Raw genomic sequence first — 27,894 nt, forward strand, 5'->3', positions numbered from 1 at the left:
CCATTTCCCAAGCTGCACGCTATACTTTGCTAGAACATGTTATCCACAAAATGAGCTCCCTGGAGGCAGATGTTATCATGTATCCCCAGACACTCCCAGACATGAAGGTCACAGCGCAGTTTAAGTGTCGCACCTGCACCATTCTGTCAGTACAATGGGCAGCAGCCTGCGCGCTTGTCTTAGTAACAATGCTCATGTTTCATGCTACGGAGAGACATGTATGCGGTAAGTATTTAACTCCTGCCATGCATGTACTACATTTCTTTTTGATTTAGTGATATGATCATATGTTTTGGACATTTCACTATATCCTGGATGAAATTCCAGTCCCCATCTGTGCAGTGTGAACAAGAGAGCGAATGACTACTTGCCCTGAGCACACTCACCACAAGCCTTGACCCTATTTCATTCATGCTTCAAGATACGAACCACATTATGGTTTTTACCTTGCCCTATGAATTGTGCAGTAGATGGAGGTATACTGTAGCCGGTCACCTGCTCTGAAGCATTGTCCTGTCATCCATACATTGTCTATAGTAAATTGATGATCTCTTCTAACACAAAATTAATGTCAGACGACCCGATATTTGGATAAATATAATGCCTAGTGTTGCCTAGCATTGCTGATCAGCTCTGTTGAGGTATATAGGACTGAGCTGCAATACCACACACAGCCATGGACAAAAGTGGCACTGTTTCCAAAAGAAAGCGGACACGTTTTTCTTAATCTTTTACAATTGTTTACCAATGTACAGTAGTAACATTGGGTTGTACTTCCAGTTCTGTGGGTTGCTAAAGCCAGCCATGCGTATTAGATTTGTATCAACTCTATTTTAGGGATGTATTCATCTCGAAACCAGTTTGGCTTTGAAGTGAACAATCACTCTCCTTTCACTGTCACGGTATGTGTAGTGCACACTTTGAGGTATTTGCTTGTAGAAAGCTGGCAGTCTTTGACTCCTAAAATTGGCTTTCCTGAGGAATCTAATTAAAAGTGCTGAGCCAAAGGTCCCACCATGACAAGGTGAAGAATTTCATCACTCCAAAGTGTTTAGAAGAAACAGCAGGCCAAGTATGTGTAATACAGCTATGTCTACTGTGTGAAAGGCAACTACTCAAGTCCTCACTTCTTTCTTTCATCAGATATCTCTTCCTTCACCTTCAAGCCCATGAAGCTCGCATTGGGCACAGCTACTGTTCTCAGCATGGCTGTGAGAGAATTAAGATCACTGCCCATTTTCACCCAGATGACTACACAGAGTGCACACCTAAACCCTTTCCTGATAGAGGCAACAATGCCCTGTTTACCAAGTTACATTTGTCTCAACGACTAGCCTTGCCTTGTAGGCAATGTGGCGCCCCACAGGTAAAATAAAATGATATATATATATATATATATATATATATATATATATATATATATATATAATGTATTTCCAATCAAATACAAAAGATAAAGAGTGTCTTTCAGATGCTCTTATGATCTAATTAGAGATGAGCAAGTACTGTTCGGATCAGCTGATCCGAACAGCACGCTCGCATAGAAATGAATGGACGTAGCCGGCACGCGGGGGGTTAAGCGGCTGGCCGCCGTCAAAGCGGAAGTACCAGGTGCATCCATTCATTTCTATGGAGTGTGCTGTTCGGATCGGCTGATCCGAACAGTACTCGCTCATCTCTAGTTCTAATACATCAATAACAAGGGACATATAAACCTACCCCTGTTTCCAATGAGTTAGAATTACTGAGAATAACAAGTGATTGTGTATGCAAAAGAGCTCGCAAGTACCCAGCAAGTGGTTACAATTGGGGCCTAAACTGAGGGGGTGCAGACACTGCACGGCTGACACACTGACCATGTACATGGTCATGTGCATGAAGCCTTACCCTGTGTGATTTTCTGATAATCCTAGTAGAGAAATGACTGGGTTTATATTTTAGTTAACTGATTTTTGGGTGAATGTGACTTTGCACAAGACAGGGATTGGCAGCTTATGGTCTTTATGTCATCCAAGGCTTTTTAAGGACAAGTTGGCAACAAGCACAGACAGCCATCACTTCTTAGTATAAAACTTAGTTACAGCTCATATCCATTCCTTATTATACAAATACTAGCCAAAATAATGAACTATGCAATAAACAAGCAAAGTCTGCAAAGAGTACTATACTGTCCTGGAGTGGGGGGTGGTCAGCATAGTCACGTGACACAAGATAAAATAGTATTGTCCATTAACTCCTTTTTAATTTTACTGTCTTTCTGTTTTTTTAATGATCCATGAAATGTTTGTAAGGCTGTCTAATAAATCTTCTTCCAGACCGCTATCAGCAGCAGCCCATCACTTAAATACACAAAGATACAGGTGCAGTCTGTGCGCAGGGAGGATGTTCTAAATGGAATGCAAACTGCCTTCATCAAGGTAATAAAGTGAACGCTACATGGGTTTATGTCAGCAGCAGCACAAGCCCCACACGAATGCAATGTCTACGGTCTTCTTCTGTGCAGTTTAGAGCCTTATAGAAAAGTAAACCCTTACTTTAAAGGAGTTTTCTGACTTTTTTAATGTTTAATAGGGTTGTTGAAGGGACCATGAACATAAAAAAACCCTTTTACTCCCCTCTCCTTGGGCCTCCGTTTCCAGCAGCGGCAGGTTTGGTCGTTTCTATACAGGTCCACAGGCTGAGATCAGCAGTGATGTCCTGTGCTAGGTGACACAGGCTTCTGCAGTGACCTCTTCACAAATGGCTCACGACTGTTATGACATGCTATTTGTCAAGAGGTTACAGCTGAGGACTGTCATTGGTTTCACTTGTCAACTAGCACAAACAGCTTGAGGACCTGTAAACTGAAGACTGGACTTGCTGTCACTGGAAAAGTAGGCCCAGGCAGATGTGAGTAAAGTTGTTGTTTTTTTTTTTTGTTCATGGCCCCTTCCTAACATTAAGAAAATTACATCAATTTATGGGGGTAAAACATAATGAATAATATAGTGGAATATATAGAGTATAAATCTAGCCTAGTTTGTAAAGTCTTCATATCAGGTAATATAGTAAACCAAACAGACAGTGATTTACTTAGTATAATCCATAAATATCTGTCCTGGGGGGCCTGATAGGATCAGGTTTTGGGGCCACTTCCAATGCCCATACTGGACAGTACATGGATCCAGAAGCAGATGGCTACATGCCCTATATGGTGGCCAGGGGTGGTACTACAGCACAGCGCCCATTAACTACCGCTGATCAGATATTTATAGCCTTTCCTAAGGATAGGCCATAAATAACAATTCCTGGACAATCCCTTTAATGTAAAGCAACCCTAAGGGACAAATCCAGCAGAGTTGTAAAGTAATTACCATTTTTCTTGATACAATGCTACAGTTGAAAATAAAAACTTTTTCTTTATACAGATACTTTACATACTGTTCATGGACTCAATGGAGTCACTTACTTATAAGTACTCAGTTACCATACTTATAGGATATTCTGTATCTCATAGTCCAATAAATCCAAGGTTATATTTACCATTGGGACAGATCAGGTGGCTGCATTGGAGAAGTCGGGCCCTGTTATTCTCAACCCCTTTTCTAGTTGATGGACAAAACTGGTGCAGGAATTACCCCAAAGATTATAATAGGACAATAATTCAATATTAAAGAAAACTATGATCTTTATGTAGGATTTCTAGTTTAATCCAGTAAATCTTCCGCTTTTCACTCCACATAAATCAAGAACCTGTATTAAGTATATTTCCATATTAAATATAGTTTATATTGTAGGTCGATGAGGAACTTTTCCTGTTTAAAAGGAGGGGTCTCTTCTTCTTGGTGTTGGACGCCTGTTCAGGGGCAGTTGTAAGTAAGAGACATTTTGAGATGATCAATGATATAATAACAACAAAGGCAATTTCAACTTACATACAAGTGTCGATGAAACAGAGGTAGGTACCATTGCGCCATTGCCACCAGCCTCTATAGATGCTAATACACTGGCTCTGTTCTTACCAATGGTTTATTTTTATGTTCTAGATCTGTGGTTCTCATTTGTTCCAGAGATATTCTGGATACACCACCAGGTTCTGAAATGTCTATTTTTACCAAACTTGGATCAGCGAAGCCTCTAGTACTTTATGAAAAAGGTATTGTCCTGTGATAAAGAAGAAATTGTCTATATCTGACAACAGGCTCCATAAGGACTAGACTTACATACAAGACTAAGGGGGTTGGTGGGATGTAGAATTTGGCCATAGGCAGCGATTCTATGACAGTGAGTAGCTTATAATGAAATATGGCCATGCTGGAACCGCATGTGTCAGTAAATGAAAGAGAACATATGTGCTCACATTCTGTCAGAGAACTTTGTGATTTAGAGCTGACACTTGTAATATTAAACAGGAGGATGGTAAAAATACCTAAAATTCAGCTAAAACACACAATACAGGAATCTGATCTATCATTTGTACTTTTTTTTGTTGTTGCAGGTAGCTTTGCCATGGTGGGCTATAAGGGGTTATCCACCCCATCCTGGATCAAAATCATTAATAATACTCCTGACAAAAGAGCGGCATCCATACAACTTTACTTGCCTCTGATGCTGACTGAATACAGATGCCCAAGTCCAAAAACTTAGGGATAAAAAGACTATTTAGCGGGTGTCCATTCACACTGTATTCTCTGTGGCCCCCACAGACCAGCGTTATCCATCTGCCCCTTCCTCTTCTTCACCAATATCTGTTCTACTGACAGCTCCATTCTTGTTAGTTCTTGGAAATGTGATGAGCGATGCCTTTTTTAGTGTTTATATAGTGTTTATATGTTTTATAGTGTTTATATTGTCTAGTAAATAAATGTTTTTCCTTCCTATTAGTTCATTTCATTTTACACTCATGGCTTTATAGCATTATACAGAGCCTAGTCTGATGCCTGCACCTGCGTCTTGTAAATGGGTCAATCTGCCACTAGTTATTTAATAACTTATATCTGACTACATACATGTCACGTGACAAATATTCAGTGCACCTGCTTGTTTGGTAGGAGATGTTTGTTTTTTCTTACACTAGTATTCTGCATCAAGACTGAGAAGTTGTCAAGGAGCACATCCTATATGGTAAGTTCTGTCTGTGGTCGCGTCAGGTAAGATAGATCTGTGCTGCTAAAATGACACTTCTTCGAAATATTCATAAGGATGTTGTTACATTATTTTTCTATTTTACATTGGACTTTGGTTTCTTCACATTTCTTATTCATTCTAGTCCTGGTTTTGTTTGTTACCAACAGCTGAATAGGAGTTATAAATGAGGAATAAATGCCTCTGTCATTTTGTGGGGTGACTTTGCTACATAGCAGTAACTATAGTTAAGTAATAGGGAATTTCTAAGGAACATTCATTCATTTCAACTGTGCTGTTCACATGACCAATTTTGTGATGGCCTGTTATAACGGGATGTCAAAAAATAGGGCATATCCTATTTTTACCTGTTTTCATAAATCTCTCAGTAGACTCAAGTCTTTGAGGGATCACTAAAAACGGGTGCCCATGTATTGCATCACGGTCTGCATCTGTATAGAACATTAGGGATTGCTGGGGCCACACGGTGGCTCAGTGGTTAGCACTGTAGCTTTGCAGCACTGGGGTCCTGGTGTTCAAATCCTGCCAAGGGCAAAAAACCATCTGCAAGGAGTTTGTATGTTCTCCCCGTGTTTGCATGCATTTCCATCCCATATTCCAAAAAGACATACTGATAGGGGGAAAAATGTACATTGTGAGCTCTATGTGGGGCTCACAAATTACATTTAAAAATAAACATTAGAGATTGCTAGTGTTCTCTGCACTAATCCCAGTTGGTGTAGGTGTACAAAGTCATCAATAATAAGTTGCGAAACTAAAGTTTATTATTGCTGAAAATCAATTATTAGATATATGCATAATGATGTAATGCGGATGTGTGTTTTTTTTTTTTGAGGAATGTGGATCAATATTTGCAGACAGTAAATCCACTACGGTCATATACAGGAGGCCTTAAGATATATTTACAGGGAGAAAAGAAATTATTAGCATCAACCAATTCCCAATGTTACTCTCATCAAAGGGGTTATGTGGGGAGATAACATTTTTTAGTGTATTCACTGCACTGGATAAACATCCTTACTCTATAGGTGAGTGTCCTCCGGCTTTGCTGCACGCAGAGGGGAGCCATAAAGTCTCATACCTCTGCCTCCCCTGCTGATGCTCCGACTCTCAGTCACATGACCGACTCCACTCTAATCTATGTAAAAGTAACTGGCATAGAGCAGAGTCATAGAGAGCTGGAGAAACAGCAGGGGAAGCTCAGCAGCACCTTGCTACGCTCTACAAAGCTAATAAGTGGGGTGTCGGTGTACCCTCATCTAAATCAGTACGATTTTTTTTTAATCTAATGTAGTGTAGTGTAATGTCCCCCACTTTAAAGGGATAGCCACAAGATATTTCACAGTGTTATAGGTGCAGGTCCAACAGGGGCTTGCAGAGATTAATGCACATGCTGCAGAAAGTCCGCTATTCCCATTTATTAAACTGTTTTCATCTGCAGAAATGTCTGCAATACATGTCCTTCATTTCTGAAGCTATTACCCAGTAAGTTCTGAAGTTGAACTTTCCACCATTGTTCTGAAGGTCACTGAGTTTTGTTTGTGGCCCCTGCCGTGAAGTCTGTCTACTTATCTAGCGGACCATTTGGTTTTTCCACTTCAATAACCTATAAGAGTCTGTAGGCTTCCTTGTTGTTGTTTGTTGGTGCCTTAGTGTATCATTGCGTATCGTCCTTGTGTTACTGTACATTTCAGGAAGGTATTTGTTGTGTAGAATCTTTTGCATTCTTCTATGGGATTACTTCTCATTTAGCTGTTCTGTACATGTCTGTGCAGATTTTGCCAAATTCTAGTAACTAGTCAACATTACATGTGTTTGATATCATGTTTCATCATGTGGTTAATCTACATATTTAAGGTATTCACTCACCATGACAGACTTAAACACAGCAAGGTGCTTATGAGCTATGTGGTATGATGAGCCTGGCAGCTCGCATACCAACATCACCTATGGATCCATGCTGGGGATAAGGGAGGACACAGGAGGAGTTTGTCTCAAATCATAGGCTATGACAGTAATTACAGACAGAGAAGAGCTGTCTGCTAAACAACATAGCTCCTACCACAGTCCTGTGATTAGACCTGATGGCACTGGCAAGGACTGCGTACAGTCAGAGATGGGTGTTATCCTCACTTAGAACATAAGAGTCCTGAGCATGAACCTTCTTGGAGCACTTCACACTTCCAGTCAGTAAGATCACTATGATCGCTGCCTGACCTGTGCCAGCTTGGCCTAGCCTGGCATTTTCTGCAGATCTATGTAATACAGAACACAGCAGCCAGGTATGTGATTTGTTTATAGCATACTAAACTGTGTTTTCTCAGTTGTCTATTCAATATATACAGAAATCACCCGGCGTGTTTAGTTTATTGCATTCCTGCTGTTTATTGGACCTTGCCAATGCTAGAATATAGCTCCAGGTTTTACACTGATTTGATTAATGTATTTCTCTTACAAAGAACGAAAACTTGATGGTTCAGCTCCGTCTTGTAGATGTAAATGTGCTTTTTTATTACTGAACTGACACTTTACCTGTATTGTTGAGTTTAGCTGTTATTCGTGTGATAACTGCAGAGGACACGTGTACCTGACACCTAGTACCGAGCAGCTCTTTCATCCAACGCCAAGCATTACCTAAGAGCATAGCTTGCATTTTTATTATTCCAGTTGCCATTTGCTTATAACTTTTCTATGTTTATTGTATTGATCACACATCATATATCACTGTATCTATGCCAGCTTGGTCTCCATAAGTGTCCAATAGTTTTTAGGCATCTGTTGTATGGCTAATGCCATGAAATAGCATATAGATAAGTACATTACTATCACTAAATTATGTATTCCTAGAAAACAAGGATCTCTTATCTGCTATGCGGAGTCTTACTATAACTTAGTATATCCCTGCCCTAGTATGGTTCTTACCTCTAGCAATAGCCTGAAATTTAAAAGGACCTCTCTACACCCCGACATGCTCATTTTAGTAAATTCTTGTACTTTGTGTGAAATAAAACCCAAATGCTTCTTTTATTAATGTGCCATTCCTCTGTTATTCCTCCTAGAAATTGATGAATAAATTGACACGAGTCTCATGCTGTCCAATCAGTACTGACAGTGTCAGATTGTATAGAGACACATCACTTTGGCAAAGGGAATGGTAACACCCCCTTGTCAAATTATTAATACATTTCTTGGAGGAATAACAGAGAAACAGCACAATGCAGAATTATAATAAAAGATGCTCCAGAATTGTTATTTGACAGGGAGCACAAATATTTTCTAAAATACTAAAACACACATCAGGAAAGAAGATCTATCTATCTATCTATCTATCTATCTATCTATCTATCTATCTATCTATCTATCTATCTATCTATCTATTTATTTATCTAGGAATAAATCTACAATAAGTTTGTTCATAACCTTGGAGTGCTGTCCATTTCTGGCATTACTTACCTGGGATTATATGCTAGGTCTATAGGATTTGCACCCATTCACCATGTCAGCAGGTTATGTTCTGGTGCTATCTATCTATCTATCTATCTATCTATCTATCTATCTATCTATCTATCTATCTATCTATCTATCTTTCTATCCATCCATCCATCCATCCATCCATCCATCCACTTCAGATTGATGTTTCTATTGTCCTATCTAGCAGATACATACTGCTGTACGCTTAACACAATCTTCTACTGTATAGAACTAGCACAGCTCAATGATAAATAGCCAGTCCTGCATGTTTAGTGAATTATATGCACAGGAATGCTATTATGGCGATATTATACTAACCCTGTGAGAGACACCATATGTTATTATCATTGACCCCAGCGGAAAAAAAGTACATGTCGATTCCAAATACTACTGTGTGAGGTGAAATGATGACATAGGTTACATTTAGATGTGTTTAGGGGCACGTGAAATATCTAGAGAGATATTCATAAGAGCACATTGACAGCGCTGCTAAATGTAGATGTTTTCTTGCTTAATCTGCCTGATACTCAAGTGTTCTCAATTACTTGGAGCAAAATAAAAGTGTTAGCTTTTATATACGACAGGCTTCAGTTTCTCGAACGTTGTCATTTAAGCAACTCCCTAACATTTATTTACAGATCTCCTGAGGCCTTTTGAGATCAGTTCACTTGACTTTGTTCCCGGGTATAGAGTTGAATGCAGTACAATATCCTTAATGTGCCTGGTATTCATGAATTTCAATGCTAAATTCATGTTTGGGCTACTCACTTCTAGTAACCTGTCTCACACACACCCTGTATCTTGTGCTGCCCTCAAAGTCTCACCAGGAGTAACTACTCGGCTCCATTGTGCTGGTATGCTGCCTTGCTGATGAGACTCTGCAAATCTACAGCTGGAAGTAATTTGACAGCACTTGGTCTTGCCAGGAATCCGAATATATATCCAGGGGTTGCTGCCAGGCGTCTTTCCAAGGCGGACTGCATAAAGCATCCTATCCATAAGGGAATACACAGATGGATTTAGTAAATGCTTTAGCAGGACTCATCCAGCTATATCCTGACCCAGCTGGCATTATTGTTTGCTAACCTGGTGATATGTATTTTGTGATATGAAAGCATTACTTTCTATTGGACGGCTGCAAGATTGAGTGCTGGGTTTAATCCATGGAGCAAATTATTACCGGTCTACATAAATATTTTTCTGCAATGGATTATGTGACCAAAGCAATGTCTAACTGGAAACCAGAACAGTGAAAATTCCTGAAAGTATAAATTTAGCAAACAGATTTCCAGCTAAGAGGTTTGCACAAAAGGCCAGCATGAGGAAAATTATTATGGGAGTCCTGTAGGGATGAGTGCAGGTAGCAGATTTCCAGTTCAGATTCCCTGGTGAGATACATGAAAATAACATCCTGTGCAGATCTATAAGATATCTGTCCTATATGTCTGCGGCTGACTCTGTACAGACAATGCAATGAAAAAATCTATTAAAGAGACCCACTGCTTTGCAATACAAATTAAAAATGCACAATACATAGTCAAAGGGATTATGCAGATCAAAATAAATTTTACCAGTGTATCGCATGCACAGGATAAGATTTATTATTAATATATAATATATAAGCATGTCCCCCAAAGTACCTAATGATTACATTTGCAGAGCACAACAGGGTGCCGGATGTTTTTAGACTCTGCCTCCCCTGCTACTCTGTGACATTACTAAGATCTACTCTTGTTGTGGTCCAGAGAGTAAAGCAGAGTCACTCCTGTGATCGAGAATTGGGTCTCGTCATTCTCCTCGTTTGGTGGCAGGTGGACAATGTGAGTATGGGCGGGCATAGGGTGGGAGGATGATTTGGGGTATAATAGTCTCTGTCCTCTGGTAGTATGAGATACTGCTCGTAACTGGTCCATGTAAAAACAGGAGTGTCACCAACTACCAAAGCTTTAAAGTGCAGAGAGTAGTCTGAGAAGCTGGAGGCCATTTAAAAGATCTGAAAATGGGACTGGGATTGAGAAGAATCACTCCAAAAAAGAATTAAAAGAGAGGTTAGCAGGTGGTTTAACTATACATTGTGGATTTGTTACGAAAATTTTACTGTTAAGCAGAGGATCACTTTAAGTCATTCTTAATGTTTATTCCTACTTGGTATTGAGTAAGCTAAGGCCACACATTGCAGAAAAGGTGCTTATTTGTTGAAGATTTTGCTGTGGGGTTTTGAGCCAAAACCAAGAGTAGCTTAAAAAGGAATGGGAATGTAAAGGAAGCCCTTATACTTGTACATATCCACTGTACCAAATCCAATCCTGGAAATATGAAACACAGCAAATGTGCAATATAAAATAAAAACACCACATTTTTGCAACATGTGACCACCTTATGGTGGTATTTATGTATTTTGAACACTTTTTGTGCTTCACTCAACAAGGAGACATGGCTTATTGGGGAAAAAGCTATAGCTGACTCTGTGCAAGAATTTGGTGCAAGTAAAGCTAAAATGGTAGTGCAGTGTCCAAAGATATACCTAATATATCATACAGCATGAACCACTGTGTTAGACTTTTTACGTCCGTCAGACAGCCGCATTCATTTCACTGTATGTGAGTGGGGACTATTCAAATGACCAATATTTTGATGCACCCATTGGGTTTTGACCATCATTGTGTGAATCCAACCTTAGCTGCAAACTAGTTCCTGAATTTTCATAAATTCTGTATGAAGAATCAGAAACTAGTTTTCAGATAAGGTTGGATTCACACAAATGAAGGTCAAAACCCGATGGGTGCACGTGAATATTTAACCCACCCCATGCACATGCTGCAGGAAACTTGCTCTGTGTGTCACAGTTTTTCCCCTATTTGCTTTGGATTTCTCTCATTGCTATGCATAAGTGAAATCCTTAGCAAAACTCACACAGAATCCCCATGTACATACTTTTAGACCATTCCACATAGGATAAAACGTATTGTGTGGGCACACGTTCTAATATACTTTTTTTCATTTGGTCACCATTTCTGAGGCCTCTGGTTTGCTAAAAATGCTATTTTCTATCCAGATGCTAAGAGTCCATAGCAGAACTTACTGTAGAAACAGCCTGGTGTCAATTTAGTTGTTTCAATCCACACTGAATATACTGGGAACAACTGGGACATAAAGTTATTAGAAAGTTGCATAACGTTTGTTTGATCATACCCCATAGTTGTGCATTGCAGGTGCTCCTCATCGGGTATAGTATATACAGCACAGTTTGCATAGGTGTAAAGTAACATTATGGTGCAGTTTTAGTTCAGAGAAGGAATTATCTAGTAATAGAATACTTTTGTCTTTCTGTCCATGTAACACAGTTTAGACTCGCGATTAGCTTTTTTTCATTTTTTTTACAGTTCATACAGTTTGTATACTTTTGTTGAGTGAGATAAGGAACACAGGCCACAATGTAACCAAGCTAATGTAAGATTACAAGAATGGCACAAAATGTATTGTCAGAATAATTATTAGCAAGCATTGGAGAGAATACAAGTAAATGCAATATGTTAATATAAAAATGGTCCTAATCTGTGGGTTTGTTGTGTTGAATGACAAGGAGAAGTGTTGTGGCTACAGCAGGGATAGTGGAAGAATACAGCGCAGGCTTCTGTGACATCTCTGTGTTATCTTCTTGTGTCAGTTACTTTGGACGCCTGTTGGTTTCTCTGTGATCAGCAGGTCAGGATGGGTGTAAGCTGGAGGTTAAGTGTACTGGCAGGGGGCTGTCCATTAAGGACATTATAAAACACAAGCATTGGCTGCTTAACGGTCTGTAAAATTTGGGCATTATAAGCTAGCAGAAGCCAGTGCATTAGGTAATAAGAAAGCAGAATACTACTCACTGGAGACTGGGGAGCATCTTGGCAATGATCCACATATATTAACAATGTCTGTTGTGTTTTTTAGGAGATAAGAACATCAAGAACCATGACTATGGTCAGCGTTGGAATAGTTTTACCTCTACTATTGTTTGCTGCGTTTATAACCTCTGGGGCTGCAGGTAAGTTTACACCATTACCATTAATTCTGTTAGAAAAGTGAAAGTGTTAGATAATCTGACTTTTTTTTAATCTTTATATTTGTACTTGTTTCCACTATATCCATAGTATTAGGGAATTTAGATTGTGAGCCCTATGTGGGACAGTGACTGACAATGTCTGTAAAGCGCTGCAGAATATGTTGGCAATATACAAGTAACCTAAATGTATAATATTAGGAATTAAAGGGGTATTCTGGCTAGAAACATTTATTGAATGATAGACTGGTGGGAGTTAACCACTGGAACCCCCAAGGATTGCCAGAATGGGGGACACCGGACCTCCCAGCTGCAAGACCTGCTACAGGACATGTGAATGGAAATGACCATTAAGCCATTCAGAGTCTTTAGCACTAACAGGAACAGGCTGAGCAAATGCTGGACTGTCCCTCCATTCACACTCCTCCTTGCCCCAGTCTGGAGTCAAACCCTCACAGATCTAGTATTCCTCCCCAATCCAGTAGATAGGTGATAAATAATGTTGGGCAGAATACTCCTTTATAATTTTTTCTTTCTTTTTTTTTTTTTTACAAATTTCTAGTTGCTTTTCAGATCTATCAAAAATAGATTCAGCAAAAATTGCTTTAGGCCTTATGTGAGTGTACATATAAACCAGGGACACGGTCATTCTTTCAGAACCTACGAGAAAAGACTTGTGAATGGCCGTATTTGTATATTATGAAATATGTATATTCTTCTTAAGCAGATCTACTTCTCATAGAGGCAGCAAACTACTGCTTTGTAATGTGGACTCAAAGAGTCTCCCTGAGCTGCCATAGAGGGTCTGTGTGCATGTATTAACCTTTATTTGCACCTGTCTGTATCCTCAAGTTCATTGATACAATGCAATTTGCCCTTACATGGAAGAATGACATTAATTTACTAAAAAAAAAGTCTAGGAAGAAAAAAGTGGCTTCAGTAATATGCACGTCAAGGCAGAACACTTGAATTTCAGAAACATGCATAAAATATGTGTTAAATTACATTTTTAAGACACTTTTTAATATGCACATCTGCCCAATAAACTGAAAATCTGTCATAGAAAATGTGGTATGAGTAAAAGGTGGTCTTTTTTGGGGAGGGGGGGGGGGTTCACTGCATATATACAGCATATAGTGAAACTGCCGAAAAAGATCACGTCCTTGAGACGTCTACCCCCTTATCCAGACCATATGTTTTGTTACACATTTTTTTAGCTTTTCATGCTAGCCATCTTTGAGAAGACCAGATAATTTTTATTTAGTGCAGTTGTGGGTGGTCCCTCTCAGACAGGTTTCATTATCTATCTATCTATCTATCTATCTATCTATCTATCTATCTATGAGCTCTCCATCTATCTGTACAACCTGTGATTACATTAATAGACCATTACGTAGTTTCAGTTCACTGCCAATTGTACCTTGGCTTTTACGTTTAGAAATAGCCAAAAATAAGTGACACTTGGAAAGGGTTGCATTGCTACATTTTCCTGCTGTGGAAATTGAATTGGAACCAATATGTTGTATTAGGTGTTAGATCTTTACTGGATGTGTTTTAATATCATCACTTTTTATTTGTCTTGGACCTGATCACAGAGCACATTCCCCGTAGGCCATTGAACAATACAGACGTTTTGCAACTGGTCTTCTTTGTAATTGGACAAATGCTGCTTTTTAGCATTTTGCTTCCATACAGATTCACATTGGTGAAGTGATGTATCTGGTTATGTCTGGGTACACAAATTATGACCCTTGGGCCAAAATAAACTGATTGCAGTCATTGCTTAAGGTCACAACCCTCAGACTGTGTTGCACAAAATATGGGACAGATTGGGAGAACATTATGTTGTCTGGACTTTGGCGGACATCATAAGTATTGTTAACTATGCAGACCACATTTCCCATCATTAAATGCATTGGTGGGAACTATGACAAAAGGTCTCTTGTCTCATATTAATGGTACGTGCTAGAATAATAGTAATTGTGTTATAGCCGCAATATATTTCATAACTATTTTCAGTAAAGCTGACCATGACTTCATGCTGCCATTGTGTCCTCCAAGGAAAGCAAAGGATGTGCTCTGAGTTTCGAGGTGTCTTCATGGACATACACCAGGAGTGGGTCCCCATTTTGATCATTACAGGCTCAAAAATAAGAGTCCTGTTCACTTTATTGGATATAACAATAATATAATATTATACTACATACAGATTTACTGTTCCGTTCTAGTAGTCTCAAAAGACTTCAAGTACTTCAATTACTTGTAACCATAATTTCCAAGAAGAAATAGCTGTCACTTCATTACGAGTGACAACATCTGTGTCAGTGGTGTACATAGAAGAGAGGAGAACCCATAACAAAGATTTTTTTAAAAAAAATTCCCCTTACTATGGGGTCCTTATGCATTATGCATGAACGAAGGACATATTTGCTTCCCAAACCAAGCCCTTTCCATTGGGTCTATTCCTCGCCCCTTTGTTCTTTTAGAAAGCGGTTTTCCACCCAATAACAAAGGGGTTGGGACCAGCTAGGGCCGAGCCCCCTCTCTCCGCTGGCCCCATGGCAGCTACATTGTTGACCCTTCTTCTGTGTCCTCTTTTAGAAAAAAAACATGTTTCAACTTTTTAGCTTCTCCATACAACTAAAAGGGATAGTTAATGGAATCTAGAAAAATATATTTTATTTGGCTCTTAATATATTTATATGTAAGTTTATAAGTTCACAGTGCCCAAAAAAATGTGTTTTGTAAAATAAAAGTATTAGCCGTTGGATGATACTTTTTATTATTTACATTGGTTAGATCACAGATGTTACATTGTTAACCTTGTTGTCATATTTGGCTACTGTATGATTTAGATGATTCACATTTATTTTACAAGAAAAGAAATTATTTTCTGCAATTATAAAGACATATGATAACTTGCACATGCATGACATAATGTATGACTCTATGTGTTGGGACATAAAAATGTGATTTAGATTGTAATGGTTGTATAATTTAATACAAGGAATTTGCCCGCATGAAGACCCTGAATTACAGCCCTGGAGCCCAGAGCACAGTGAAGAAAATCATGTGACTATTGACGGGGGCAAGAAGTTCCTTCTGACGTCTTCTGTAACTGTACACTCCATACATATCACCGGTGGGGGTAAGCCAGATATTTCTGCTAATTTGTGTATTAGAGAAACACATCCCAAAGGCCTGGATTTCAGCAGAAAACGTTGCTTTTTTAATTTATTTATTTAAGTAAATCATGTTGTTGATCTGCTGGACCATAATATTTGGCAACATGTAAATTCATAAGCGGATTCCCCAAATACTGAGCCAAATCAGATTCAGCTGTACACACAGTACAATAATCCGCAAGTGTGAACTTTACCCTATTTACCAATAGCGTCATCAGATGAGTTGTTCTTTAGCGGGTACCTGTGAAATATGTAACAATGTGTAATAGCAGACGACAACAGAAAGTAAGTCTCATACTGTAAGATGTGTGTGTACAGGCATATGGCTTCCAGGAGGCTTCACAGGATTACAGGACATCTGGCCTTTTAGTCCAGAATCATTTTGTTACCCATATGCTAGACATTGTCTTGTTACTCAAGATTAGTCCAAATATATCTAGTATTAAACAGTATTCCATTTGGGGAGTCTGCTTGTGGACCCCCCCGAATGGGATACCGAATACATTAAAAAGCGTTGAGTAATGAAACCACACGGATCCCATAGATCAGTTATAGGGAACCTTGGCATTCCAGCTGTTGCAAAACTACAACTCCCAGCATGCATACTTGTTTTGCTGTTCTTGGAACTCCCATGGAAGTGAATGGAGCATATTGGGAGTTACTTTTTCACAGTATTTGGAGAGCCGAAGGTTCCCAATCCCTACCCTTGCCACAGACTATAATGGGGTCCGTGTGTTTTCCGCGTAGTGTCCACACAAGTCATGCGGAGAGAAAAATGCTGTGGAGAGCTTTGTACGTGAATACCAAATTTAATTTGAATTTTAAGATGAATGAGCAACCAGGGCAGTGACTGGCAAATGGTAAAGGCTGAACAGAAAGACTAGTCTTGATGCTGCAGTAAGGATAGACCAGCAGGTGGAAGAGAATGACGAGGGGAAGACTGCTCAAGAATGAGTTATAGCAGTCAGAATGTGAAGCGATAACATCAGAATTCTGTACTCTGGCTGTGTCTATACAAGTCAATGAATGTGTTATTGTAATCAGAACTGTGCCTTGTTTTACAGGAAAACTTGTCATTAAACCCAGCAATAATTCCATCATACTCCGGACACGATACATACTGATTGAAAACGGGTCAGAGCTACACATAGGGAGTGAGGACTGTCCATTCCAAGGACATCTCACCATCATCTTGTATGGAAGGTAAACTGGTTACTAGCTAGCAATTATTGTATTGTTGAAAACATGCAGAAGAAATAAGCACAGAGAAGCTCAATTTTCTTCCAGGAGACTAGGCAAGCTAATATTTGTGGTTAGCATTAGGATTTTAGTTTGGATGTGGAAATATAAACAGAGGGGGAGACAACCATAGAAAAGGTTAGAAAATCAGACATAGTTATAGGAAAAGAACATTATTATGTGAGTCACAGAACACAATGTGATGTTAAATGCATACTGAAAATCACTTTATTCACAAAGCTTAACCCTATACCATCTTGAAATGGGTAAGAATCTGGTTATGGTGTTTGGAACACGTAGTAATTTCTTATCAAGAACTGAGTTCTATTTACAGATCTACATGGCTCATCTTTACTGTAAGAGGAACACAATGTCATCTTTATAAGATTATTCATTTAATAATCTTCTAAATTCAATAGATGTTTGATAAGAGTGGAGACAGAAATCACTTTACTGTGTATTTCTACATCTCAAATCTCCTACCTCCCCTAGATCCAATATTAAAAATTATAGTGACAGCGGTTTCCAACATTTTGGTTTATGTTTCATGGCCCACAGTATACTTTTTGCACTTACTGATGTGTGTGCTGATGTATTGGCATAAATCTTTGTGTATTCTTACTTGCAGATCTGATGATGGTGAGCTTCCCCATGATTACTTTGGTCATAAATACATTGGCGTGGGCAAAGGAGGAACTCTTGAGATACATGGAGAGAAGAAGCTGTCATGGACATTCCTGAGCAAAACCCTTCACCCTGGTGGCCTGAGTGAAGGAGGATACTTCTTCCAGAAGAGTTGGGGGCATCGTGGGATCATTGTTCATGCTATTGATCCAAAAACAGGAGATGTGATTCATGCAGACAGGTACTTTTAGTTATCTTTTGTTAATGCTTTTTTGCTTTTAAAATAGTGGAACTAAAAGTCATATTCCAAGAAGAAACTATTTGGAAAATGCGTACCTGAAGTGCTGAGGCCTACACAGGATTTTGTAAATTGGAGAGTTCATGGTCTAGAACACTAGAACAATACATGTGCTTGAGTACAAATCTATATACATACATTGTGACACACAGGCTGTGTGCATGCTTACTATCTCTTACTATCTCTTCTTTGCGTTGCCATTCATCTTTTAATACAGGAGTCGACTATAAGACCATAGCTACAGCAAACCCTATACCATCACTTTCATTTCTTCTGTCCTAGATGTCATCATTACTTCATGTATATTATTATACTGAATGCTTTTTAATATTGAAACAAGATGAAATATTACACAAATAATCTCATAATAAAGTATTTGTTCTGAATTTATTTAAGGAACCGAGTTATCCAACACTTATATTACCTATGTGAAAAAAAAAATCCCAAATTAGACATAAAAACCAAAAAAGTTGTTAAAATGTGGAAAGGATTACAAAGCCATTTTATAGCTCTGAGACTTGACTATGCCACTGTGAGATCCATTGGAAAAAATCTCTCAGGAGTGACTGCTAAAATTAGTCCTTGTGCACAGCAACAAATTATCCAGGAAGCCACAAAACATCCCAGAATAACCTCCAAATAACTGTAGACCTCTCAAGTGTCACCTAACGCAAGTGTTCAGGATGCCAACTTATGAAATAGACTGGGCGAAAACAGGATTTATGGGAAAGATGGAAAACACTGCTCTCCAAGATGAACATTAAAGGGGTATTCCAGTAATATCAAGGTATTACTTACCTACTGGTTCGGTGATATCTGCTAAATTAGAAAAACAAAAGGGGATACCGAGCCAATCCTCGTTTAGTATGTCATGGTGATAATGGGAATAATTCAAACAGACACGTGTCTGCTCACCTGGGGAGGGTGTAAAACGGTCACAACAACCCAAAAGCACATAGGATACTGGGAAGGTCAACCAGGGAAGGGGCAGCAGCTAATGGATGTCCCAGAGAAGTGAAATATAACAGCAAGAAATGGACCAACCCGAGTGGGATAAAGGCCAAAGGACAGCGCTCACCCAAATGTTCAGAGAACCTTCTTTATTGGATAGCAGAAAGTAGAAATGGCAAAATGCTTGGGTTGGTCCACTTCTAACTGCTAAATTAGGGCATCCTCTGGGACCACCCCAATAAGCAAGCTCAGAACTCTGCAATCTCCCGCAATCCCATAGAGCTGAAAAGAGCAGCAGTAGCATATATATATAAATATATGGTTTTGCTGCAGAGGAAAATGGACTCTTGTTCTGGCAATTGGTGGGATCCCAATAATTGGACCCTCACCAATCTAACAGTTATCAGCTACACTAACCCTTTAAAGTTTACCATACATATTTTAAGGGCATGCATGTAAAAATGGGACAAATGGCTGGATGTTATTTATGCTAAGCATAAACAATGCAGTCTTTTACAATAAAAGTCATCATTTTGGTGGTGGTACTGTGATAGAGTACAGGTATGGCCTCAGAACCTGGACAACTTACCAATTCTACAGGAATCGCACCAGAAATTGTATGAAGAATTTAGAAAACCTAGTATTATAAAGCACTTTTTATTCCAATTTCTTAACTTTTTGTATTATTCTTAGGTTTGATACCTACAAATCTAAAGATGAGAGCACCCGCCTAGCTCATTATATTAAATCCCTCCCAGACGGTACCATATTGTCAGTGGCTGTGAATGACGAAGGATCTCGAAATTTGGATGATTCTGCTAAGAAAGTGATGACAAAACTGGGGAGTAGACACTTTCTGCACCTGGGTTTCCGGTAAGAGTCTTGTCATTAAATTATAAGAATTCAGAAAATTTGAATACCTTGAGTGAATGGTGTCTTATGTATATGTGTGAGTTTTCCAGTTTGCCGTATATTTACCCTTAATCTACCAATCCACTGTCTATACACGTTTGCTGCAGGTTCTCTTTAAATAGTGGCATGTTACTTTATATAGTACACAGACTGCTTTTCTATGTGAGCGATACAGAAGCCTGCTCAGTTCTCTCGGCTACAGAGCTTCAGTATGTGACACGACCTGCGCCTAGCTCTAAAATACAGGATGTTCTATTCATTTCAGACACCCCTGGAGTTTTATCACTGTGAAAGGCGATCCCTCCAGTTCTGTGGAAGACCACGTGGAATATCAAGGTACAGAACACTAACTGAATAGGGCTTGCTCATAAACTGCAATAGGTCATACTCTTCTATGTTAACTGTGCATAATATTTATTTTTCCCACATGAGGCTGTGCACTATAAAACTGACATGTCTAATGTAGAATTCACTGCTTTTTCTAAACTAGAACAAGAAAATGATCAAATGTAATTTTCTTTAGGGTAGAATTTGCACCTATTTTTTTTTAACTGGGGGAATGTACAGCCTTAGTCAGCTTTGACAGGTGTATGATAACAAATAGTAATAGCGGCATATTTTATTAATAGTGTTGTGTAAGAGCTTGGGCAGAGTCGTGGCCTCTTTTTCTTTGGATACCCAAGGGTCGTGGTAAAATTTGGTGACATATCCTTGCAATACGGCAGCACTTTCTGTGATGGGGAAAACAAGTTGGAAACATGTTGCAGGATTTTTCTGCTTATTTCTAGTCTACAGAACTAAGTCACTGTTTTCTATACAATTGCAACAGTGTGTCCACATCTCAATGAAGAGATTGTGACTACCAGTCAAAGATAAAATTCTGGAACCGAGGCTACCCAGGCTACCAAAAAGCACTGTCTATGACTATGTTTAGTATCCATAGCAGTGCACATCCTTGATAAAATAGGAAGATTTTCAAGAAACTGGAAATCCATTCTTTTTCTCCATCCTACCCATCTTCTATAGGGTTAAGATGTCACATCATGGTGGGGCCTTCTTTCGTGACATGATCTCTGGTTTACAGTAACCACTTCCTATAGTTAATTGTTGTCTCCTGTCTTCTACGCATAGATCCTTCTACATAAATAGAAATAATGACACAGGGCTTAGAGAAATATGACATTTCAGACTAGGTTTTCCTGTATGATTTCATCTGTGTTACCTGCTGCAGTCAGTTTACTTAACTCGCTTCCTCCACTATTTATATGTTTGACAGGAAACAGAGGGTCGGTAGTGGCTCGCGTGCATAAACTTTTCCAAGCTGAAAATGGTGAACACTTTAATGTTTCTTTGGCCAGCGAGTGGGTCCAGGGTAAGTGACAACATTTCCAACGTGGCACAGAGTGTTCGAAAACAACATGGGTCTTCCCTGCAGAGATGTAATGGCTCATTGATAATAATCTGACATTTCACTGTCGGATAGATCTACTGCACATTTCAAGTCTGTAAACCACAATTTTCACATAAACTTCCCATATTTGCTTTTCTTCGTGCGCCATTGGCTCATTTCTGTTGAGGTTAGAGCTGTCTTGTTTGGAACACATGGCTCATTTATTTAGGAACCTTTGGATATCTACAGAAAAGCCGGGCAGTCATGCCGTTCTTTTATACAGGACTGTACATGAAAAATGTATGAGCTTCTAGATGGCAGGCACAGACCTCCCTTTTAACTCACTTGCTCTATTTGCTGATCTTGGCTCGTTGTGGTTTTGGCCTTAGCTGGACGACAACAGCACACGTACTGTCCTAATTTCATTATGGCAGCGATTTATTGCACAACCTGAAAATGTCACTTGCTATTTTTGATAGAGAAAAAAAATCTGTGTTTTCCTTGGCGCCAGGATTTCTTTTCTAATTAATATCCCTGAATAAGAGACTGAACATTAATCTGGATAAAGGCAAGGCTTTACATAATCCATCTCCTTATATTACGCTACTGATTTTGGAACCGTTGGCTTGTGACATAATACACCTTGCATGTCACCTAATGAGGCATGGGGCTGTGATGACGGATAGAAAACACTTTAACAGATGTATATGTTCCATAACCTCATAAAACCTATTCACAGACCCATTAACAATGTATTTTCATCTATATTATGGATTTAAGGCTGTGGATATTTGGCCAAACTAAACAGTATTGATTTTTAATACATTAAAATAAAGCATACAACATATGAAGCAATGAACGTTCTAGTATTAAATCTCATGTGCAGACAAGGCCTTAAGCCAGTTGTGTAAAATTAACCATTGCTCCTTACTCCTTTAGACATGCATGCTCAGATTGTCTGAGGATGCATATTAATATCAATAGGGGAAGGTGGATAAGCTGCTAGCAAAGATCTCTTGCAGCAGGTTATATTCAAGAGAAACAAAGAATCAGCCATGTTGAAAGCCAACATGTTCAATCTTTCTTTCCACTGATGTCTGCCATTGGGAAAAGTTAATATGTCATTACTCTAAAGTATATTACCAACATAAGGTCACAAATACAGTGTGTGCCTTGATTTATGACTCCATAATTGTGGCGCAAATGCAATCCTAAATTTTCCTTACGATTATTCTTATGCGAAACAGACTTTGAAAGCTTCTCCCCTTGGCAATACAGTCTGGATCCAATTGCACCCTTTAAATACTCTACTGAAGTACCACTGTACACGCTGCTATGTCTCCAAGTCCCATGACCAGTTGTGTTTTACTGTGGGACAGTATATACAGTTTTATCACCCTTCCATAGACCATTCATAATATGCAGTATATCAAGTGAGTGAGACATACAGCTATTTTCTATGCAGGGTCTGGTTTATACCTCAGTGTTGTCATCATATTGGCAATCCTTGTGACATTCTGTCTTGCCCTCATTGCATGTTATACAACTTGCACAAGTTATCTGGCTTGCATATGATGTGTATTTCACTGTCTACGTTCCAGATGTGGAGTGGACGGAGTGGTTTGACAAGTATGAAAGCACTCGGCCCAGAGACTGGGAAAAGTTGTCTGAATTGCAGGCTGCCTATCCAGGAAAAATCTGCACAAAACCCATTGATATCCAGGTATTACATATTATTACCTTATCAGGATTTATACTATGCTTCAACCATAGTCCTGTTTTTTTTTAAAAAAAAAGTGGAAATAAAATGTTTAAAAAAAAGTATGGATGCCCGGATAGCTTATGAAATTCTTCAGCTAATGAATTCTTTTCCTTCTCTGTTCTCCTGAAGTTGGTACCATTAGCTTTGGCTAAGATCCTAGTACACTGTCAATTGGGCGGTCTCCAGCACTCCAGTATCAATCACTAAGATTGATGTTTTTTTGTGACTGAGCCCTGGAGACTTCCCATATGACAGCAACTAGGACTGGAAACTAACAGCAGTACTTGCTGGAAAATAGAGGAGGCTACAAAGGAAAGGAAAAGTAACACTTCAGTCTGTAAACATTAGGCTGCAATGGTAGGCAACCAGTTTCAGTTCCTTTTTGAAATGGTATTTCGGGAGATCGAGTTATGTTTTGCACGAGTAAGATAGGAGTGATGGCTTTTTTTAATATGATTGATTTAGAAATGAGACCAAGTGCGCTAATGTGGCTGACAGGAAGTAGTATACTACACAACTTCTGTAGGCAGGAGCAGCTAGGAGTGCAAATAGACAAAGGCATATCTTTAGGGGTTGCAAAGGGGCAGCTGCACCCAGGCCCATAAAGTGTCTTTCTCCAATATGAGAGGACCAGTACTATAATCTATACATTATAGTTGGGGAAATGGTCTAGATTTTACACTGGGGCCTTGGAGCTTCATGCAGCGCCGCACCTCCCATGAGGCGACCTGAAGTGACCGCTTCAGGCGGCACTATGCCAGGGCCCTGGGGAGGGCGGCATTTTTGCTTACCTAAGCCAGTCCAGGACAAGCTGTCCTGGACTGGCTTAGCACCAAGCGGTGGATTGGGGAGGCCGCTGGAGCAGTACTGCTCCAACGGCCTCCCCTCACGCTCTGGCAGAGAGCAGGTCCTCTCCCTGCCTGCGAACGCCGCTAAGCCCCGCCCCTTCGCTCTGTCACGCCCCCTCCGCTTCGCCCCCGGCTTTCTGTCGTCCGCCTCGGGCGGCGATGAGGGCAGGTTCACCTCTGGCTTCATGTTATAAATTTCACTGTTTTTCCAGTGAATACAAATCAGTCCATATACAAATCAGTGATATACAGTCCAATGGAAAATTGTGGAACAATAACATTTGTCTCTCAGTATTTGTCTGTAGCTGGATAATCCCTTTAAATTCTATCTATCAATCATTTTTCTGCATGTCTCTGTAGTTAACAAAACAACAGGTTTGACACCCAAGACCGCAAGCTTCTCATTACTGACCATAAATACAACCACATGCTGTATATACAATTATAACCTTTTCTATGATCACAGTCGGCCTCTTAAGCTCATTCTGAACGTCTGGGTTTGTTACAAAGGTATAATGAGGCCTGAGATGCAGACAGCCCTGCAGAGGGAGCAGAAGCCTCTCCATTCACTTCTCACTAGGTCGGGGATTAGGTGAAATGTCATGAAACAACCTCACAGGGAGAGGATTTGTGAAGTTGTTTCATGTAACTACAGGGGAGCAAAATACCAGCTTGGATTATAAATGATCAGACAATTGCCACATTATGAGTCAGCATATACAGTGTGTAGTTCACAAAAATATTTTGTTGGACTACATAGAATGAAATCCGTTAATAAATACAGCACCATTGCAAAGCTAGCGGTGGACTGAAGAATGGACATGGGCTCATACTGTTGGCAAATACACTCACCGGCCACTTTATTAGGTACACCATGCTAGTATCGGGTTGGACCCCCTTTTGCCTTCAGAACTGCCTCAATTCTTTGTGGCATAGATTCAACAAGGTGCTGGAAGCATTCCTCAGAGATTTTGGTCCATATTGACATGATGGCATCACACAGTTGCCACAGATTTGTCGGCTGCACATCCATGATGCAAATCTCCCGTTCCACCACATCCCAAAGATGCTCTATTGGATTGAGATCTGGTGACTGTGGAGGCCATTGGAGTACAGTGAACTCATTGTCATGTTCAAGAAACCAGTCTGAGATGATTCCAGCTTTATGACATGGCGCATTATCCTGCTGAAAGTAGCCATCAGATGTTGGGTACATTGTGGTCATAAAGGGATGGACATGGTCAGCAACAATACTCAGGTAGGCTTTGGCGTTGCAACGATGCTCAATTGGTACCAAGGGGCCCAAAGAGTGCCAAGAAAATATTCCCCACACCATGACACCACCACCACCAGCCTGAACCGTTGATACAAGGCAGGATGGATCCATGCTTTCATGTTGTTGACGCCAAATTCTGACCCTACCATCCGAATGTCGCAGCAGAAATCGAGACTCATCAGACCAGGCAATGTTTTTCCAATCTTCAATTGTCCAATTTCGATGAGCTTGTGCAAATTGTAGCCTCAGTTTCCTGTTCTTAGCTGAAAGGAGTGGCACCCGGTGTGGTCTTCTGCTGCTGTAGCCCATCTGCCTCAAAGTTCGACGTACTGTGCGTTCAGAGATGCTCTTCTGGCTACCTTGGTTGTAACGGGTGGCTATTTGAGTCACTGTTGCCTTTCTATCAGCTCGAACCAGTCTGGCCATTCTCCTCTGACCTCTGGCATCAACAACGCATTTCCGCCCACAGAACTGCCGCTCACTGGATGTTTTTTCTTTTTCGGACCATTCTCTGTAAACCCTAGAGATGGTTGTGCGTGAAAATCCCAGTAGATCAGCAGTTTCTGAAATACTCAGACCAGCCCTTCTGGCACCAACAACCATGCCACGTTCAAAGGCACTCAAATCACCTTTCTTCCCCATACTGATGCTCGGTTTGAACTGCAGGAGATTGTCTTGACCATGTCTACATGCCTAAATGCACTGAGTTGCCGCCATGTGATTGGCTGATTAGAAATTAAGTGTTAACGAGCAGTTGGATAGGTGTACCTAATAAAGTGGCCGGTGAGTGTAATAGAAATGATGAAAAAGCATAAGGTCATATTGTCCACTAGTTGTCCTTGTCCACTATTATGCAGGTAGAAGTAGTACTGGAGTACTTGAGGTTATTTTTGACACAAAAAGAGATACATCTTCTGAGTAGTAGTGTGTGCCAAAAAACTGTTGAATGCACGCTCTTATCCAATGGGATTACTGACAACAAATTAATAAAAATGTCGTCATTCATGTGCCATCTACGTCACAAAAATGACTAAGGTTAAGACTCCATATAGCGTACTGCACCACTTTTTTGCTTTTTTTCCCTGCTACATTGTTCACGGAAAGTTCACAGAGGTTTCCCAGAGTTTCTGTAGGTATTATCGACATTCTGCAATTTCCAAAACCGAAACTGTTTTGGAAATTGCAGCGTGTCTGGAATGGGATTTGGCCCCGGTCTTAGATGGGATGAATTTTCATTCCTACTGAGTTTATACAAATCTAATTAGGTTGGAGTGTCCCCTAGGATGGAACCTAAATACCCCAATAACCTAAATTGTGTTATCTATGGCCATATTAAATAGACATCATATTGAACATGTGATATAGTTCCTATATGTAACGTGTATTCCTTCTCTTACAGGTGACTACAGTTGATGGAACCAGTACACCAACACAGGTCTTCTACAAAGGAGGCCATGATTATAGGTTTGAGTGCCGTCAGAACAACCAGGTTCATGCACAGTGCCCAAACTACAAAGTCCGTTTCCTCTGTGGAAAGCCAGGTGCATATTTATATAGTAAAAGTCATTCTTATGTTAAGGTTTTTGGATATACATTACAATATAACCTATTCATAACTTGGGACAATGTTCTTTCTACACCATCAACAATGTAATAGGATTTATTATAACGGAATGAGACCTGGCTCCAAGTTTTGATGGCAATTTATACAAACAGTTAATGGTATATTTTATTGTGTCTTATGCAATAGCTCACATAACCCTAGCCCTACCATATATGATAATTACAGTAGAGCGAATAGGGGCTGATGTACAATAGCAATCCTCCTCATCCCTTTCAGCCTTCACATAGTCTGTCTGACAGCCAACTTTTGTGCCAACTATTACCGTAACTAAATTGTTATAAAGTAAGACTTACAGAAATGCAGCCTACAAATTATCCATTTCTATCCGCCGCTCCCCTCAGCAGACTTCTGTGCAGCTTACTCAACAATAGCAAGTCTCCTCATCGCTTTCAGGGTTAACAAAGTGTCTGAAACCTAAAAAGAGTCACAGTCTGTCTAACAGCCAACTATTGTGCCATCTATTACAGTACCTAAATTGTCATAAAGTGAGACTCATATAATGGCACTCTACAATGACCCATTTCTATACTTTCCCCATCTGCAGACCCAGTTGTACAGACTGCTTTGTAACTGCAGAGCTAGTACAGTATGTCTAGAAACCCTTACCCTATTTTAATTGTCAGGGATATTCTTGTCTGACGGTAGACTCCAAGTGTGTTTTTATCACAATCCACCTGTTTTATTCCATAGGACTTCTAATAAGCACAGTGAGAACTATTGACTGTGGTGTTGCAGAAACTGTAACACATGCAGTGAAAACAGAATGAGTTAACTGAACATATTTAGGGAAATATGTTCGGTTAAAATTGGCATTGGTACACAATTGTCAACTGCATCATCCTTACCACATGCTAAAAGTAAAATCATGTTTTTTTTCCTTCGCAAAATTAATTTGTTACGGGTGTTAGAAAATCCCGCATGGAAATCAATGTCAGTGTCAAGATGAGTATTCTGTTCCATTTTTTATGAAACATCAAGGCACGTGGCCAGTATTTTCCCATGTTTCTGTGATATAACTATTGACCTTTTCTGGGGTATTTCACATTAGATTGTAAGCTCCATGTGGAGAAAATAATACAGTGTGTGGTCAGAATAAAATATGTTTACTTAGATTATCACATCTGCCGTGCCAAATTTCTGAGGAATTT

At 39.7% G+C, this 27,894-nt stretch overlaps 2 protein-coding genes across 4 annotated transcripts in view; both read left to right on the forward strand.

Annotated features, from left to right (window-relative positions):
* LOC142202921 (cell surface hyaluronidase CEMIP2-like) overlaps positions 1–5,154 on the forward strand; it is a 74,742-nt gene extending 69,588 nt beyond the window's left edge. The window contains exons 21-25 of the mRNA XM_075273308.1: positions 1,144–1,366; positions 2,316–2,417; positions 3,777–3,937; positions 4,026–4,135; positions 4,478–5,154. Of these exons, the coding sequence (XP_075129409.1) occupies positions 1,144–1,366; positions 2,316–2,417; positions 3,777–3,937; positions 4,026–4,135; positions 4,478–4,626 (745 nt within the window). The 3' untranslated portion in view covers positions 4,627–5,154. The remainder of the gene's footprint in view (positions 1–1,143; positions 1,367–2,315; positions 2,418–3,776; positions 3,938–4,025; positions 4,136–4,477) is intronic.
* Positions 1–27,894, forward strand: part of CEMIP (cell migration inducing hyaluronidase 1) — an 88,853-nt gene that overhangs the window by 22,763 nt on the left and 38,196 nt on the right. For 2 of the 3 annotated variants that reach the window (XM_075273302.1, XM_075273303.1), the window contains exons 2-10: positions 12,529–12,622; positions 15,645–15,785; positions 16,887–17,025; positions 17,690–17,926; positions 19,628–19,807; positions 20,112–20,182; positions 21,123–21,218; positions 22,838–22,959; positions 26,522–26,663. In XM_075273302.1, the coding sequence (XP_075129403.1) occupies positions 12,550–12,622; positions 15,645–15,785; positions 16,887–17,025; positions 17,690–17,926; positions 19,628–19,807; positions 20,112–20,182; positions 21,123–21,218; positions 22,838–22,959; positions 26,522–26,663 (1,201 nt within the window). In that variant the 5' untranslated portion in view covers positions 12,529–12,549. Of the gene's footprint in view, positions 1–6,814; positions 7,407–12,528; positions 12,623–15,644; positions 15,786–16,886; positions 17,026–17,689; positions 17,927–19,627; positions 19,808–20,111; positions 20,183–21,122; positions 21,219–22,837; positions 22,960–26,521; positions 26,664–27,894 lie in introns of those variants that run through there. The other variant, XM_075273304.1, reaches the window with a different exon arrangement.

Source organism: Leptodactylus fuscus, chromosome 5 (assembly GCF_031893055.1).
Source record: "Leptodactylus fuscus isolate aLepFus1 chromosome 5, aLepFus1.hap2, whole genome shotgun sequence".
Classification (NCBI taxonomy): Eukaryota; Metazoa; Chordata; class Amphibia; order Anura; family Leptodactylidae; genus Leptodactylus; species Leptodactylus fuscus.